The sequence below is a fragment of the Daphnia pulex genome, chromosome 1, assembly GCF_021134715.1.
Source record: "Daphnia pulex isolate KAP4 chromosome 1, ASM2113471v1".
NCBI lineage: Eukaryota > Metazoa > Arthropoda > Branchiopoda > Diplostraca > Daphniidae > Daphnia > Daphnia pulex.
Genome location: NC_060017.1, coordinates 1280098 through 1297073, shown reverse-complemented (window position 1 = coordinate 1297073; position 16976 = coordinate 1280098). Strand labels below are relative to the sequence as shown.

The window sequence follows — 16976 nt, the reverse complement described above, 5'->3', positions numbered from 1 at the left end:
TCCAAAAGGAATTTACATTTCGGATTAGATTGGCCGAGTTATTCCCAATCTAGTAAAGTGTAATTTTGACCAGTTTCCCACCTAGACTAGTCGCCATTTTTTATGACTCTCCCTCGCGTTCCTAGCGGATGACAGACGAAGCATACGAGTTCTCTACACCTCGGGCTTCATATTGGCGGTCACTAGACTATATGAAAAGGCCTACAGTATGTCCCCCGGTCTAAAGTGAAGGCCAGGAAAGCGTAGCTTCGTCTGTCATCCGCTAGGAACGCGAGGGAGAGTCATAAAAAATGGCGACTAGTCTGGGTGGGAAACTGGTCAAAATTACACTTTACTAGATTGGGAATAACTCGGCCAATCTAATCCGGAATGTAAATTCCTTTTGGATTGGTGTTAAGGGATGGCCGAGCAAACTTTTAGTTGAATTTGTTTGTTTTTTAAGGTTAGCATTTACCCAAAAAGCGATGCCAAAGACCCCCCAAAATTGTTAAAATTTGAAAAAAGTCAAACTTTAACATTAAATATCTCCCGAACGGCAGGGAATATTTCAATTCTGCAAAAACAGGTGAATCCGGAGTAAAAAATTGGATATCCCTGAATTATTTCAGATTTTTAGGTCCCATAGCGGAATGGGAAAAATAAGGGGGGTCCATGGATTTGGTGCACTTGAGTGGTGGATTGCTTGTTAAATATGCAGGTTACAAAGATGGGGTAGCCCCAAGCAAAAATTATCGGAAACAAACAACCTCTCCATTATCAAACAATGCATTCCATAAACAACCAGAAGAGAAACTTGATGATCGAACAACATCTGATGTCAACAGTGTTGAAGTCCCTCTAGGTGGAGAGAACGGTCTGGAACACACAACCCAAAGAACAAGAGGTGAAAATTAAAAATAGTATATAATAAAGTTGTTGGTTATGATAATTCAAACACACACCACTAGGTGGCCTTCGTACATCTATATACGTCCGTGTGTGCGACGTCTGTGCGCGTCTCTATAGTAACGTCTTAACGTCGTTAGTCGTAGGAGTAAAGGAGCCGAAAATAGTCTCTCAGAGATTAACTCTGTTAATAAAGTGAACCTTTTTACTGCTGTCATTACGTGTAATACTAAAGGTACGAATCAAGTGTCTGATTTCATATACGTGTAACGCATATTTGTGTAGCTCATCATATTACGTGTAGTTGAGAAAAGCCCTACTGTTGATGGCTATGTGTATCGTGTAATTGAGAAAAGCCCTACTGTTGAAGGCAGAGAGAAGCCCACATACTGTTTGTGATGGCTAGCTTAAATAAAGAAAGAAAAGAACGAAACGCCCTTGTTATTTCTTCCGACCAACAAAAGTATATCATGCTCCCATTACTATTCCCCTCTATGACGATTACGTTTGTTAGATTCCTCAATTTTAACTATTTTTCTCCTAATGAACAATAATGACGACAACACTAATTATTTATTTAAATTTATATTATTTAAATCAATAAATTGTAATTGATTTTACGTTATTACAAACAAGCGTGGTGTTAATTTTATTTTTACTGAACTAAAACACCCTTAAACCACGATGCTTTAACCACAATGGTTAAACTTCGCGCCAGATTCCAGGGCCACTAACACTAGAGAACCTAGCGGCAGAAGTGAGAATGATTACCGAAAGTTGGCACAGTTTTTTCCTCTCGCGTTCGCCCACCTCTCCTAATACATCGTGATTGAAAGTAGAAAAATTACGAAAAAATACTTTCGAAGGAATCAACGAACGTATTTCAAATCTCAGTCTTAGAGTTCTTAAGAGATTTGAAAGTAGAACCAAGCAGACTAATTGTATCGCTATTTCTAAATGTATGACTTTCTATTTATAAACCTTCCCAGTTCCCACTAATGTATTTATGCTTCCAGACCTCAACAGTCAACTGCCACCTCCATCATCTTTAAATTTCAAGGAGTTTGCTACAAACAGAACAAGACGTAATCAGTGTGATTCAAAGAGTCGCTAAAGCAACACAATTTTCACCTGAAAGGAAATCACAAGACAAATCTATAGGCAATAAGTGGGAGTTGAAATCGTAAAAGATGCCTACAAAATTATTTGCTGAATATATACCTCGTGATAAATTTTATGTTAGTGCCATCACGTGATGGCACTATTATGTCAAATAAACACGAAAATGGAACAAATGCTTTTTTGTTCAGCTCAACATGGTTAACCGTGGTATGACTTTTCGTTGAAAGCAAATTTTTGAAACGGATTTGATTAGCGTATCTGCTGATGTAAGAATCATATTCTAATAACCAATGTTTATCGATAGATGATTGGAGATTGTGACGTTATAAGGCCCTGATTACACCAGAAACTGCTCATCCCGAATATTAATTTATAGCATGACTAACAGAGATAATTTTCATACGGGATAATTCCATGCAGTTGAAATATATTATGGATTATCATCGACGGCGATTTGCCACTAATCTTTTCTTGGCATGCTTCGTCCTTAACTGGTTGTGATCGACTCTGATGTCTGTACAGTTTAGAGAAACAAAGTGTCTGTCACGTAGGTACAGTATCCTACAAAAAAATCCGAACAGCGATTTTTTTGTTTTAAGCCACCTATCCATATATCGGGAAACTGTGCTTGGCTTTTTTACATAAATTTAGGGGGATAGGAACAAAGCGAAAGGTGGGAATAAAGTAATGTCTCGAATAGCCTTAGGCTCGTTGTAAATTTTTGGACAAGTGACGAGAAAACCTAAAAGCTGCGGGAATAATTCGTTGTTCATTTTTTCGCGCCATGACAATTCCAGACAGCCTGTCTGATTTATTTTTGGGGGGGATGGGGTGGAGACATGGCCATGGGCTAATTGAGCCTATAACTCCTTTTTTCATTCTTCCCAGTTCCCACCATTCGCTTTGTTCCTTGCCTCCCGGATTTAGGTCTAAAGCCAAACAGTTTCCCGAAATATGGATAGGTGGCTCAAAACAAAAAAATCGCCGTTCGGATTTTTTTGTAGGATTACGTACAACTAAATGTGGCGGTGCGCTCCAGGGGTATTTCAAGAAAATAGTTGGAGACCTTCATTGGTGTAACTGCTAGTCTTAAGCCTCTTGGAATGTTACCGCAACCTTTGGCTTTTTCAAATTAAACTGGTTCAAACACTCACGATGCTATTATAAGTCAAGTTCATTGTTTCAAACGTGTGATATCTTATTAGCCCTACATGCAGGCAATTTCAAAATAGAAAGAAAATGCAAATCTACCTGGGGCGAATTGAAACAAGACGTAAACACATCTGCAAAAAAGGAGCTCACCAGGGATTGTTTCAATTGGGAAATGACTCAAATGAGCTGGTGCTTTAGTAGTGAACCAATAAAAATTTGTGTTTTAATTGAACAATAATAATTTAATTATGAAGAATGCGTTTCTTGTAGTAATTTACCAATTTTCCGTTCTCGTATTCAATTGATAATCATGAAATCAGATGATTTATCATCCACGAATGTTGGAACCAATACAATTATATTTATCATGATTATTTAAAATTTTTAGGATGAATGATGTTGTAATCCAACTTAGATGAAATGAAGGGATTCTCTCAAAGTAGGTAAAGACCGAAATATATCTACCCATCACGCAATATCGATTATCAATAATCATGACCTAAAATATAAATTAATACCAACCACGCTATATACATCCGGTTGTAGGATTACGCGTCGATATAAAGTCGGGAGTGAACGTCGAAGTTTAGATATGTTCTTGCAAACTTGTGATACAATTCGTTCATTAAACAAAGCCAAACGAAGGTCTATTGATTGTTCACATACGAAAATTAAGAAGCAACCAATTAGTATAGACAAGTTCGGGATGCTGAGTTGCACAACCGCTAAATTAGGATCGTGCGCCAACGAGTCCTTTTAACGTTGTGGGGATAGTAGAAAGCGGGTTTTTTATTATTTAAGCATAGAATTACTTATCTAATCTTAGAAATGTTCAGGATTATCGTTGTTTAGAACATTCTGCTTTTTATAGAGTAATTTGAAATGTATAATTCAGCTTAGTTTACCCATTAAAATTAAAGAAAGTCCAAGCCTGGGATGCTGTTTAGTCTTTTCTTGTGTGTTTGAGCTTGTCACTTGTCAGCAGATCTGTCAAAAAACACAAGAAAAGACTAAACAGCATCCCAGGCTTGGACTTTCTTTAATTTTAATGGGTAAACTAAGCTGAATTATACATTTCAAATTACTCTATAAAAAGCAGAATGTTCTAAACAACGATAATCCTGAACATTTCTAAGATTAGATAAGTAATTCTATGCTTAAATAATAAAAAACCCGCTTTCTACTATCCCCACAACGTTAAAAGGACTCGTTGGCGCACGATCCTAATTTAGCGGTTGTGCAACTCAGCATCCCGAACTTGTCTATACTCATATTTAACGATATTCACTAAAATTGTCTAGATTTAGTTCTGAACTGATTTAAGAACCGCCCGAGGGAAGTCTTTGTTTGGATAGATATAACTTATCGGTAACTTTTGTTTAGGTAAATATACGGCAACAACGTAAACTCACAACTTTTTTACTCAGATAAATTTAAGCTTGCGGCAAACGTCACGTATATATGGTATATTTATCAATCTACCAGTTATTTATTCGAATTCAGTTGAATAGTATAAAAATGGATAGATTTTGACACCTAATAGTTAAAAAAAGGGCACATGACGGACGGATTGAAGCGGAATTACCTAAATTCAGCCCAATTGACTTGATCACCCAAAATTGTCTTGCGTGTTGGATATGGGAGGGAAGCCCAGCTCCCTCAAACGAGATCCGATCGGACGGCCGGAATAGTTACTGACCTTTTCATTTGGATTGTCTGTAGTGATCAGGTCGTATGAATTGTTTGGCTGATATTTGGACGGATCGACGCCAAAGGAAGACGACGCTGTTTGTGTTTTGCCATCCAACTCCAGCGGAAGAGCGCCAACGTTGTTCCCTTGTTCTGCAATGATTGATGACTGATCGGGAGCTTCCAGTGGGGAACTGATTTCCTCTTTCTCTGGGAGTGCTGCCGTGGATGGTAAGATCGGTAAGATGGTCTCCAGAGGCAAATCGGCAACGGTGATGGGTATGGCTGATGGACCCTCTGGGACACGTACAATTGGATACGTTAGCGGAAGTTCCGCTGGATTAGAATGTGCTTCCGCAGTTGGTGAATGATAGAGTTCAGATGTAGTCATAAGCTCTTGTTCTGGAAGAAACTTGGAATAGGAAGGATCCTCCAGCTTCTGAATTGGTTCTTGAATTGGCTCTTGAACATTAGATGACGTCACTGTTTCAACTGAATCTGAATTGCGTAATCCGCTGTCGAAATCTGTTGGCAGTGCTGGAAGCTCGGTCTCGTCAGACCCATCAGGTGAGTTTGGATAATTTTTGATTGGGCCAGTGTTATCAATTGCTTCCGGTTCATCTAAGGGAACGCCCTCAGCAGTCGTCAGTAAGAAGGATTGGCCAGGAGTCACTGCAACATCAGCTCCATTCTCATCATTAGGAATAAGGTGATAATCTTGATCGCTGCGAGGAACTCGTTGAATGTTGGCCAGTATGTTGCGTAATTTCAAAGCAGACGTACGAGGTGAACGAACCGGACTGGAGTAACTGCAGCCTAGCTTAAATGAAACCAGGCAAGCTACAGCTGCGCTATTTCTCTTTTGCATTAAAAATGGGCCAATATTATCTTAGTGGTTATAAAATGAATATTATAATTTGAGGCCTGATAACGTTGAGAAAATTCATGTTGCAAAGGCTCGGTGCGGTACTGGTTGTGGTGTCTGTTTTAGTTTCTGACTGAATGTGAGTGAACGACTAAGATAGCGACGGACTTATATAGCGCTGGCATATAACTTGATTTCCACCACAGCAGTCGCTTTCTCCGCAGTTTTCCTGCCATTATATAAACCCACGTACAAAAGCCAAGAACCGCAAAAATCATTTTGAAAAATGTTTTGAAGTTGAAATCGTTTCTTGTATACCGTTATCGCTGCCGGTTGCCCAGCAGAGAAACGGTTTCGGGGTTTTCGGAGACCACGGTTTCGTGGGTTTCGGAGCTGTTCGCGGTAAGCAGCTTCAAGCTGAAGGGCCACGTTTTTCCTCTTATTAACGGCGTCAAAAAGCATCTTCATGGCAAGAGCTCGATCCTGTTCAATCTTCCCTGTCGCGATTCTAGCATTTGGATTCTTCAATGTCCATATCTCGATCAGCGTTCATTTCCGCGTAGGATTTATAGTAGGAACATGGGAAATTTCAGGTGTGGGGCTAGAAAGGGATCAATTATTTCACTTACAGAAACTTCAGCGTCAAGGAATTTGGCTGTACCAGACCCAAGTTTCTTCACAGCATACACACCCATGATGGCAATCGATAGACCAGCGTAGAATTCATGTTCCATGATGTAGATTGTCTTGCTGCACAAATAGGTAGCCAAACCCAGTCTGAAAGTGTAGGGACCTGATTTCAAAGCTGCAAAATGTAGGTTTTATCTTTTTCACGCAAAATAATTGAAAGTTACCAATACAAGGGATGAAGCCCATGTGTACTTTGCCAGGATACACTTGACGGACTGGTCTTGGAAAGTTTACCACATCTCTTTCTGGGCATTTTGTTGTAGCAGCAGCTGCCGCTTTGAGGTGGCCGAGGTCTGTGTCATTCGAATAGACTGATTAGTCGATCCAACTAATCAAATGAAAGAGAAAATTTTCGTTTAGCTTACCGAAATGAATGGCGACGATCAAGTAAATTAGATGCGAGTCACAACCGTTTTTAAAAGGCCAGTCGAATCCACGTTGCGTTTTCTCTGCTCCAAATTGGTCATCATACGGGGAGTTCAACGGCTCATTCCACCTGTTAATTACCGGAGAGTAAACACTCGTATCACGTTGTGTCGATTACAAACAATCAAACATATTGCCACATTAAATCGTGCATTCCAGTTGTCCGTCATGATAATAAGACAGCTTGTTAATTCATGATCGAATCATCCCCGTAAAAAACAATTTCATTGAGCGTTCACCTTGAACTGAAATAAATTCAAAGTGGAGCCTAAATAATTGATAAGCAATTAAGCATTAGTACCATATCAGCATAGCGATTCCTGCAGACAAGCACGTAGGCGCAAACAGAATAACAAATGTCTTAATCAATCAAAGTAGTCATTACCCTTTGCATCTTCTGCAGTTTTTACAAGGCCAATACTTCACATTTTTTTTAAGTTGATTAAATACAAAGTGTAATCTTGATTATCCAATACAAAAAAGTTTCAACTGTGCATCAAGACTTCAAAAGTTTTTCGTGAACTAAACTACTAAAGCCATCCAAATAATTAACCGAGTTTTGATTTTAAATTTCAGGCTAATCATAACTCACGGATTAAGCTGCGATAAGTTTCGACCAAATTACAATTTCTTGCAAATGAGTTTGTGCATTGGCCAATGAGAATGCTGACACTCGACACCGCAGTAAACAGTGGAACGGCAACGACTGCAAAACTTCAACTTGTCAGGGATTTTCTTACAAGCGGCACAGCACTTCTCGTCAGCTGGTTCAATCTCGATGCTTTTCGTCAATACGGAATCCTGGTAGAGAGGCGAAAGGAAAGTAGCAAGCCAAGGACTGCTACCTCCTAGAGGAATATTCTTCTTCTGCCATTTGCTGGGCACGATTCTGTTAGCGGGAATTCAGAAAATCAGTTATGTATAAACCAAATTTAAATAAGTAAGTCGAATACCTAGTGGAGTTCAAACGCAGGAGAAAACGAAACAATTGAAATTCTTCGTCGGTCTCAGCATCCATTATCCTCTTAATGTCCTTGGGTGTCCCAAGTGGAAAAACTTTCTCAACAATCTTACGCTGCTCCGTTTCTTTTTCTTTAAGCACATGGAGAGCAGTAATCAGCAAAATTGGGGTTCCCGTTGGGGAAGTAAGAAGGGGCCGATGGAGTTTCAGTAGGTACCGATCGTCATTTCGACCGTAACTGACAAATTCAGCATCACTGGCCATCAATACTCCAAGCTTGAAACGCAATTTATCCGAAGCAGAACACTTTGAATCACGAAAATGGGCAAAACTAATTTCCTTTGATACAAATTGACTTCTCAGATGGTGTTCCACATTCTTGAATCCATCTTCAGAGGTGAGTGGCTCGTTTTTCCAGGGAACTAAATCGCCAATTATCCATTTATACTTTTTGGAGTGAAACTCGCACGGCCAGGGCTCCAGCAGGGATTTCTTCAACAACAAATCGACATGTCGACTTTTTGGATGGAGCGTTGCTTGAACATTTTTCGCAAGGATCGGAAAAGGAAATGTGAGCGATAACGGTTTGATTATCCTGGGTTGAGTCGCTGAAACTGTGACGTCATGGCAGGATTGGCAGGGGGCCTTCTCGCTAGTGGATATCTTCAATCCTATAAAAAATGGAAAGCTTAATAAAGGATTCATAGAATATAAATGCACCAATTTAAAATGTAACATTAGTCACCTGAAACGTTTCCATCACATTCAATGGCAATCCTAAGGGTGTACTGTTCTTCTGACTCAATACAACTTTCGACCTTCATGTACATTTTATTTTTAGGATCCAGCGGAAGTTGAGATTTGTTTTGCACAATCGGAAGATATTCCTCTACCCGCATTGATTTAAAAGACTCTAAGAATAGTAGTGGCTGAATAGTGATTCCGTGGAAAGCATCGATTACAATCGCAATGTACGTTTCATCAAAACCATGATCGCTAGGCAGTAAAAACGACACCGTCTTCACTGCTACTCCTTTTGAAGTATGATTGAATTCAAGTTCAAAATTGTCGATATACTGAATAGCGGCTAAGTCACGATGTTCATCGGGTAAGTCAGGAGGGACAACAACTAGCCGAAGTGTACGGGTACGTTCTTTGATGGCAGTAGAATTCACTTCGTAAATAACACCAGCTGAAAATCTCTTCATTTTCTTCCCGTTCTTCCAATCCTCCAGAACTCTTCTTGCCAGTCTGAATTGGGGAGCAATTTCAAGCTGACGTATATCTGGTAACCAACAATCATGTCTTAGTCGCTTTATCATTGAATCCAAAATGTAGTGGAATGTTAGAGGAGTGTAGAAACCTTCACCTCTTCTACATTTGTCCACCGTAGATCGGGTTATGGATGGGTTTGGTAATTTTGTTTGATGACAAATTTTGGCCAACTTTGTTAGGCATCGATTTAAATCAGGTGAAGGGACCAATTTTATGTTCTGAAAGTTTGGTACTTTTTGCCAGCAGAGAATCACTGGGTGTCTTATTCGAAGGGTACGCAAGTAATCTACGGCAGAATCCCTTAATTCAACATGGTCAGCCAATCTTAACCCGTAAATGGTGGGAATCATACTCAATAAAGCACAAAGGGATGTCTCGACGATATTGTTGATCGAATGATGACGGTCAGTTATTATTTTGGTATAAAACACTGCATTCGGGTTATCCGACAACTTTTGGCAGCATGCAACAACTAAATTGGCTAACCCAACATGACTCACGAAATCAGAGCAGTCGATGACGTCAAACTTGTTTGCGTCTGAATAGCAGAATTCCACTGCTTCTTCTAAGTGGAAAAAGATTTTGACTGTTGGAATCCGGCTGCGATAGGAAGACACCAATCTCTTGAGTATTTCGGAGCAGGAGTGGGTCATGATTTCTTCAACTGAAGTAATAAGCTCTCCTTTTGCCATTGGCAGATAACCTTCAAACGGAGTTGATAAGCAGAGGATTTTCCAATCATGGGTCTCGGGATTCAGCAAAGTTGGGTTGACGCACACTGGTTTTTCGTCATTTTGACGGCGACTGCTGCCGTATCTGTAGCATTCGAGCACTTCAACGTTTATCTTTTTTTTAACAAAAGGAGCCAATCCTATGAAATATTCACGATTTAGAAAAAGCTTAGCCAGTTCATTTAGTGAGGCCGTGAAGAGATCAGCATTGCTTAGTTTTGCTTTCTCTTGTAAAAGTCCTGGATATAAGATATCCCACAAGTCCAACAAGCACTGATTCCTAATAAATAAATATGGAAGAATTAGTCTGCACCACTATTATTATAAACCTTTTTAATTAAAGCCAAAGTTACCTTTGTCCCCAGACTTTTTTCAAGAGTGATTCAGAATTGGTTTTGTTTTTAGAGGAAACAGAATGCCAGTTACTCCACAAACTCTTCAATTTATCAAGGTGACTTTTGTTTGGAATTGAGACGTTATCTGGTAATTTCTCATTCGTCAACTCCTTCACAACAAAAAGAAACCTCTTCCTGGTTTCTTCTGGCCAATCCATATTGTACCACACATCCCACAGAAAACCAAAATCTTCATCATTGTCAGGATTGAAATCACTTGCTGACACAATTTTCAAAATTATGATATTTCGAGCCAAGACAGAAGGATGAAAATCGTTGAGATGAATCTCTAAATTTTGAGGATTCTTGGAAGTTGTTGCTTGAAAGGTATTTCTTAGATCACCACAACCCAATAAAAGAACCTTAGAAATGAAAAACATCAAGAGTAAATGGGTGATTGCTTCAACAATAAATAGTCATATTTAAAAATAAATATATCAAATATTCAACAATAGTTGCGAGCAAATACCTTAGTCACTTCATCCACGTCGCTAATATTTCCTACAAAACAGAAATCCTTGAGAACGTTTCGAACTCGTGCGTTCGGGAAAGGTGCAAATTCCGTTAGGTAATCGCTTGCTTTCAGCTCACGTCTTACCGGATTTAACATTTTCTTCTATTTTCAAATCCAAATAAACTGATATGTTGAACTAAGAATGGTCAAATACTGTAATAATACCTTACGTTTATAACAAGCTATGAGGGTTTCGGACTTTTGGCATGCTTTCTACCTTTCTACAATGGTCGCGCCTATTGCACTTCACACGTGAAGTACTCCAACTGTCAAAGTTGCTATTGCACTTCACGCAGCATTGCCAAACTGTACTTGTTTCTCAAAAAATATTTTGAAGTGCATCTAACCCATGTCCCATGTCTAACCTATATATGATTTTTAAAACCGCCGCAGGTTTTCACCCTCCTTGCTGACGTTCGATATGCTCACGAAAGAGGAGCAGAAAAAAAGCTGGGAATATATAGGGAAGAAATTATAACTGCCAATAACACAAACCAAATAATCAAAAAGTGATCGGTTCAACCAAATTAATGCATAATCTTATTAATCCGATCGCCGTCTTTACTTCGTAGTCTATGCTTTTACTTCCGTCTTTTTCTGCTCCTCACCTCTTTATCTCTTTTTTATTCACTCGTCCTCTGGACACGCATCCCATTTCCTTGAATGTGTTTGGACATCTGACTATTTCTCTTTTTCGTTTTAAAATTATCTGTCGCTATCCTTCCTCCTTGCTATCCTTCGCTATCCCTTCCTACACAAATTCGTTACTCTGTTCCCTCCTCCCACACCTTGCAACCGAAAGGGTTGACATTCCCTGGTTCGCAACATCCGCCATTTTTTCAGCTGGTGCTGCGGCGAAGCAAACTACTACTAACACCGGTAACAGCTAGCGTTTCTTTCTGCTTTGTCTCATCTTCTTGTTTTTTACTACTGTGTGTGCCACTGTGCCTCTACCAAAAATCAATGTTATGCTAATTTAATGGCGTTTTCTCTCATCTGCAGTGGTTTAAATAATGACTTTGGCTTGATAGAAGTCAAGTCTGACTTTTTATTAATGTTAACAATCTATTGTTTTTTTCTAGTTACGGAAACATAAGGTGGATGGAGTAAGAAGGATGACGGCCCATCCGTTACTTCCTTTGTGTAAGTTTGGGTAGACTGTGATCGATTGCGGCAATTAATTAATTTTTTTAAACCATTTAACAGTCACATCAATGTCACAGCAAGGGGACATCAGATTTTGTGTTTCTGGGGTCATCGAGTATTTTGGCCACAACCGGTCACAGTTCAGAGTCCCGCAACGTCGTTTTATGGGACACCCTAATGCCCCAACGCAAAGCAATTATTCACTGTAAGTTGGTTCCTTTTAACGTCAGTAAGGTTTGAATATCGCTAACGACTCTTCTGATGATTTTCCCTGCAGCATTTGTATGTCACGAAAACGGAGGCACCAGTTTGCTCTATGCGTCTCAGCATCAGCTCCTGATATCGGCTGGCCGCAAAGGAATCGTCTGCTTATGGGATTTGAGACAACGAACACTTCGTCACAAGTTCACTGCGCATGATTCTTCTGTTGCGATCAAATGCATGGCGTTAGATCCCAATGAAGAATTCTTTGCCACTGGATCTGCTGACGGTGATATCAAGGTATATAAGGTTCTTATCAACCAATATGGAAGTTGTAATGATTTGTATTCACTGAAAGGTCTGGAGCCTTGCTACACAACATTTACTTTACGCGTTTCCTGCTGAACATTCACGATCATCCTTTTTCCGTTCCATGGGGCAAGGAAATGGCGTAAATCAAGTATGTCCTTACATTTTTGTAAATGTGTGGGAATTACTGAATAGCTGTTCAATTTTTAACAGATTCATCTGGACACGTCAGGACGACTCTTTTCTTGTGGCTCTGATGGTTCAATGAAGCTTCGTCAATTACCCTATGTGGGGAGTAGAGAAACCGCTGTCTCAACTCTTTACTAGAAAAACAAATGTTTAATGGGGGCAGTTGCGGGTAATGGCTAAACGTTTAGTTAAATTTTTTTAATATTTCGATTTACTCGAATCCCTTGAATATTTTAAGGATGTCGTTGATACATGTCATTTATCTGGCTGTTCAGATTACTTATAGAATTGGATTGCGTTGTGCTAGTCACGTTTAGTATGCTATTACCTGTCAACCATTCCACTCTTCAGCGTCGTCGCTCGATGTTTCCAAACCTTTACCTTCCTTAAAACCATCACCACACCACCACACACTTTACTAACAACATTCTGAACGGCTGGTAATATGTCATTCCTCCTATTTTGTATGTCGCTAGCACGTTTGGTCGAGCAAGTGGAATACAAATGCGTTACGTGTGTGCTGATGTATTGAACCGTTTACAAATAATTCCAAAACCTCCGAACAAATGCGTCGTGGTGAATGTACATCTGGCGATGTATTCGAAGTTTGAAAAAACCACTACAACAATTTAATGCCACTAACATTTTTACGGTTGTTTATATGTTGTTTTTCTTGTAGTTTCTTTTCTTCTTTGAAAGCTAACGAGTTGGCTTTCTTTTCCTTTCTTCTTTCCTGTTAAGAAAATATAAAATTCAAACATTAATAGTGAAAACTGACACACGAAACATTTGTCGCTTATTACTTGACGATATTCTTTTACAAGTCGCTTCCTTTCGGTTCTCTGCTCTGGTGTTTCATCTTTTGGTCGAATGGATATAGTCGATAATGTGCTGATGATGGACTGCGTTTCGACACAGTTCTTTTTGGTCCCTTCAGTTTGTTGATCGAGTTGATCTAAGAACTTTTTGGTCAGACCGGGTTTCCCCAGGACATTAAGGGGAACACCTGTTTTGGGACACACTACGAATCAAACGAAATTTTTTAATTAGATTTGAGCTTTATGGACACCAAAGTTAAATTTCTTGGAACCTTTAATAATTCTGGAACTCTGTGGTTCAGAAATGAGTTTAGGATGATTGTAAATGTTAGAGTAAGTTGACAGGATAGACTCGCAATCCCATTTACGTTCCTGTTCACCTTCTTCACTTGAACTGCTGTCATTTTCTTCGTCGCTCTGGTACTTTTCCAAGTACCTTTCTACAGCTCCTTCCACCTCGTCTCTTGCCTAAAATTCGATTCACAAGAATGACGTCGATATTCACAACCTGAGAATAAATAAAAGATAACTGCAACTTACTACTTTGCCAATTTCACGACCCAATCTGATGCCTTCTGTCTTGTCATGTTCATAGGCCGCAGCCAATTTCAACACTTCATCGTCTTGTAAGGTGATGTGTCCTTCGATCTCTTCGCAATCTAAAGCGCCCATTTCTTCGTCGTCATACTGAGCCATCATCTACAAATAAAAATCCATAAATACTGTAATCTTTGAATCAAATGAAAGTGGTCAAATCAGAATACATGTTCAAATCTGTCGTCTAGTAACGAGAGCTGGGCATTTCTTCTGATAACTGAACTGGTCATCGAATATTCAGTAAAATGCGATTTGTTATCGTCATTGAAATCGGGTGAACGTTGTCCTGAGTCGCTTCGCATGTCACACAATACGTCGTCGTTTTCTTCTTCATCGTCACCACTGGAGCCATCATCTTCGCTATTAATCATAATTATAAAATGAATATAAGCAAATCCAAATTCAATTCAATTGTCTCGAGAACATACTCTGTTTCAACGTCAGAAGGTACTCCATTAGCAAATGCAATAAAGTCATCTTCTAGTTCATTATCAGGATCATCGAAATTAAAGTCGTCGTCCAAAGCTGCAACTATGTCTGGGTCCAAGTCCGGCCTCGGTCCTACAATTTTCAGTAACTTTTAAATCCTTTCTCAAATTTTGACATTAAATTCAAGGCTTAAAGAAATGAAAACCTGAGTGGGGAGCAGCTCTATTTAGTAGTCCAACTTTTTCTTCCACTTTTGATTGGAAAACTGAGGAGGGCAGGGCAAGTTTGTAGGGATGGTCCTAACCACAAATAGAAAAAAAAATGTCAACTAATAGTTCTATCATACAGCCAATCCTATAGATCCTTACTGAAAGTCCTCTGGCAACTGGTGCTTTCCAGACTCTTGAATTTTTAGAATCTTCTGCCAGTTCCCATTCAGCAGTTTGTTTAACATCACGCAAGTGCTGCAGGTAATTATAATCATCATCAAAGTATATTCCAAGTTTAGCTAGTTCTTCTTTCTGTTGGGCAGGATCCTGAATATTAAAACCTTTTATAAATCACACTTCCCTTTAATTTTGATTTGTTTATTTTGATTTATTCATACCTTTGGTTTAGAGGATGCAGGGATTTCAGTACTTTTTTCTGGTTTCAGAGCAATTGGAACTAGAACTCTTTGAGGAGCCTGCTCGTCAGCGGCAAGAGGATCCTTTTGACTTCGATGTACCAAGTTGAAGGTGACTGCATTTTTCTTGTCTATAAATTTCTTTGTTTTGGGCTGTCAAAAAGAGATGTCAAAACGAAATGTTATCATGGTATTATTTTCAAAAAGTTATTAATGTGACTAAAAGAATCTTCACGTACCATTTTCCGATAGTGTAAATAGATCTAATCGTAGTTAACTGAATAAATCAACGGACTTCACAAAAAATGTCAAACAAGTACCATGCAAGTACAAGACCACAATCCTTCACGCTTCTAAAACCTGTACATTCGTCTGCTCAACACAGAGCAGTGAAAAGTGATTGCCAGATTTAAAATGTTTTATTTTAATTGCAAATTTGGCGTAAATTTTGATATTTATCTGTTATTGTGGTGGAGTGGAGTAAAAAAAAATCGAATACGGTTAGCCGAAAAACATTCACAATCATATTTGGTGATATAATTTCATTTTTCAACGAATTATTACACGAACTTTGGATATCGTACAGAGATGGCGTTTACACGGAACGAAAAATAGTTAATTGTGGAACAAAAACTGTAGGCAGCGTACGTACGCCGCAAGGTACCCGAAGGGAATGTTAAGGGTATTCTAGTTGGTATAGTAGTATTGGTATAGTTTTACAAAGACAGAGTTATAGAATAGTTATAGAATAATAAAAATATTCCGTTATAAAGGTAGGCCTATTATTAAGATGGATTAATAACATTTAAAAAAAATTTATGCCCTTAGTTTCCGGAAGATTGTAATAAGCAAAAATCGAGAAAGAGATTAAAAGAATATTTCCGCATGTTTCTATCCAAACATTAAATAAAAATTAAATTCCAAAAAAACCTAATATGATATGGCGCGGCGTAGGGGTAAGGCGTGACTTTGGTGCGGCGGAGGCTTCGCCCCACCACCCCACGTCACACCGGATCTTGTTAAAATTAAATTTAAGTAACTACCTATCAGCACTTCTGTTACTGGAGATTGATAGCGTTCGGTGATAACATACAGTGACTTCTATTCTATCATACAATAGTAGTCGATTGTCACGTTACGTTTATATCCCTGTCACATGTCTCTGTATTATCGTCTGCTGTAACAGCTATTGAAATTCTGTCAAAAAGTAACCAGAACTCCGTTTGATCAAATGCCTGAATCGATTGCAGCCAAATTTTCAGAATAGATGTAAAAAATTGTAAGCTACCGATTACTGCCATTGAAATGCAATAAAATTGTTGATTACAATCAATAATTGCCAAAAACTAGTGCATCCATCTATGTAGTGTTACGAGAACTGAGGGTGCCCATGTAAACCATACTGCAAACGAAACTTTGACCAGTAACCCTTCGGGTAACTAAACACAGTCCTTTTACCACTTTTGATAGATTGTTATGAATTACTAACGACAATACGAGCGACCCATTTTCAAAAGCCACACCAGTACACTTAGTGGTTTTTTACTAATTTATGTGGTGCTGTATGACAGAACAGAACTCGGTGGTGACTAGCTACTCTTACGCTTTCCTTTCAGAGATAAAAGTCATTTCTTGGCAGCCGAATAAAGTGACCGACAGCTAAGAAAAGGGACGACGAGGAAATAATTAATGCCAAGTAACGCCTGAGAAGAGCCGAAGAATTGGTCATCGTTTTTTAATGGCATTTGTTTAAACAACTTTCTTTCATTATATAAAAAAACAAATGTTTGTTAAATTTGTTCCATTCTTAATGTACTATGCTGCTCCATTCATATTTTGTATTTATCGCATGGAGCGCAGGGTCCGTCTTTACTTTGAAAGACTTTCAAAAATTTATGCCTCATTAAACTGGATCAATAATTCAAATAGCCGAATGCAAATTTGCGACGGAAGCCGT

At 38.9% G+C, this 16976-nt stretch overlaps 4 protein-coding genes across 4 annotated transcripts; 1 reads left to right on the top strand and 3 right to left on the bottom strand.

Annotated features, from left to right (window-relative positions):
* Positions 1-6091: 6091 nt before the first annotated feature.
* LOC124192409 (ATP synthase subunit b, mitochondrial-like) lies at positions 6092-6766 on the bottom strand (the record flags this gene model as incomplete). The annotated part of the gene is made up of 3 exons (XM_046585663.1): positions 6568-6766; positions 6293-6518; positions 6092-6260 (listed from the first exon to the last, which is right to left on the bottom strand). Coding segments are annotated over exons 1-3 (417 nt in total), but the record flags the coding sequence as incomplete, so codon positions are not given.
* Positions 6767-7257: 491 nt separating this feature from the next.
* On the bottom strand, positions 7258-11033 carry LOC124197216. The gene is made up of 6 exons (XM_046592596.1): positions 10876-11033; positions 10661-10807; positions 10150-10553; positions 8536-10076; positions 7783-8461; positions 7258-7718 (listed from the first exon to the last, which is right to left on the bottom strand). Exons 2-6 carry the CDS (start codon positions 10799-10801, stop codon positions 7451-7453), a joined length of 3033 nt encoding a protein of 1010 aa, XP_046448552.1. The 5' UTR covers positions 10802-10807; positions 10876-11033; the 3' UTR covers positions 7258-7450.
* Positions 11034-11894: 861 nt separating this feature from the next.
* On the top strand, positions 11895-13078 carry LOC124196843 (dmX-like protein 1). The gene is made up of 4 exons (XM_046592110.1): positions 11895-12056; positions 12129-12352; positions 12411-12512; positions 12575-13078. Exons 1-4 carry the CDS (start codon positions 12029-12031, stop codon positions 12686-12688), a joined length of 468 nt encoding a protein of 155 aa, XP_046448066.1. The 5' UTR covers positions 11895-12028; the 3' UTR covers positions 12689-13078.
* A 43-nt stretch (positions 13079-13121) lies between these two features.
* On the bottom strand, positions 13122-15415 carry LOC124196757 (protein LTV1 homolog). Its single transcript, XM_046592006.1, has 10 exons — positions 15259-15415; positions 15002-15172; positions 14763-14930; positions 14600-14693; positions 14394-14526; positions 14133-14325; positions 13909-14067; positions 13641-13836; positions 13354-13571; positions 13122-13283 (listed from the first exon to the last, which is right to left on the bottom strand). The coding sequence occupies exons 1-10, from the start codon at positions 15259-15261 to the stop codon at positions 13170-13172; spliced, it is 1449 nt and encodes a 482-aa protein (XP_046447962.1). The 5' UTR covers positions 15262-15415; the 3' UTR covers positions 13122-13169.
* Positions 15416-16976: the final 1561 nt, after the last annotated feature.

Bases quoted from the DNA above. Each gene is read 5' to 3' on its own strand.
- LOC124196757 (XM_046592006.1), bottom strand. The intron at 14,694-14,762 runs GTAAGGATCTAT...ATTTGTGGTTAG, and splicing joins CAGTTGCCAGAGGACTTTCA to GACCATCCCTACAAACTTGC. The intron at 14,068-14,132 runs GTATTCTGATTT...TTTTATTTGTAG, and splicing joins TAGACGACAGATTTGAACAT to ATGATGGCTCAGTATGACGA.
- LOC124197216 (XM_046592596.1), bottom strand. From the start codon at position 10,801: ATGTTAAATCCGGTAAGACGTGAGCTGAAAGCAAGCGATTACCTAACG. The intron at 10,554-10,660 runs GTATTTGCTCGC...TTCATTTCTAAG, and splicing joins ACGTGGATGAAGTGACTAAG to GTTCTTTTATTGGGTTGTGG. The intron at 8,462-8,535 runs GTGACTAATGTT...CATTTTTTATAG, and splicing joins ATGTGATGGAAACGTTTCAG to GATTGAAGATATCCACTAGC.
- LOC124196843 (XM_046592110.1), top strand. From the start codon at position 12,029: ATGCCCCAACGCAAAGCAATTATTCACT. The intron at 12,057-12,128 runs GTAAGTTGGTTC...TTTTCCCTGCAG, and splicing joins ACGCAAAGCAATTATTCACT to CATTTGTATGTCACGAAAAC. The intron at 12,513-12,574 runs GTATGTCCTTAC...AATTTTTAACAG, and splicing joins AAGGAAATGGCGTAAATCAA to ATTCATCTGGACACGTCAGG.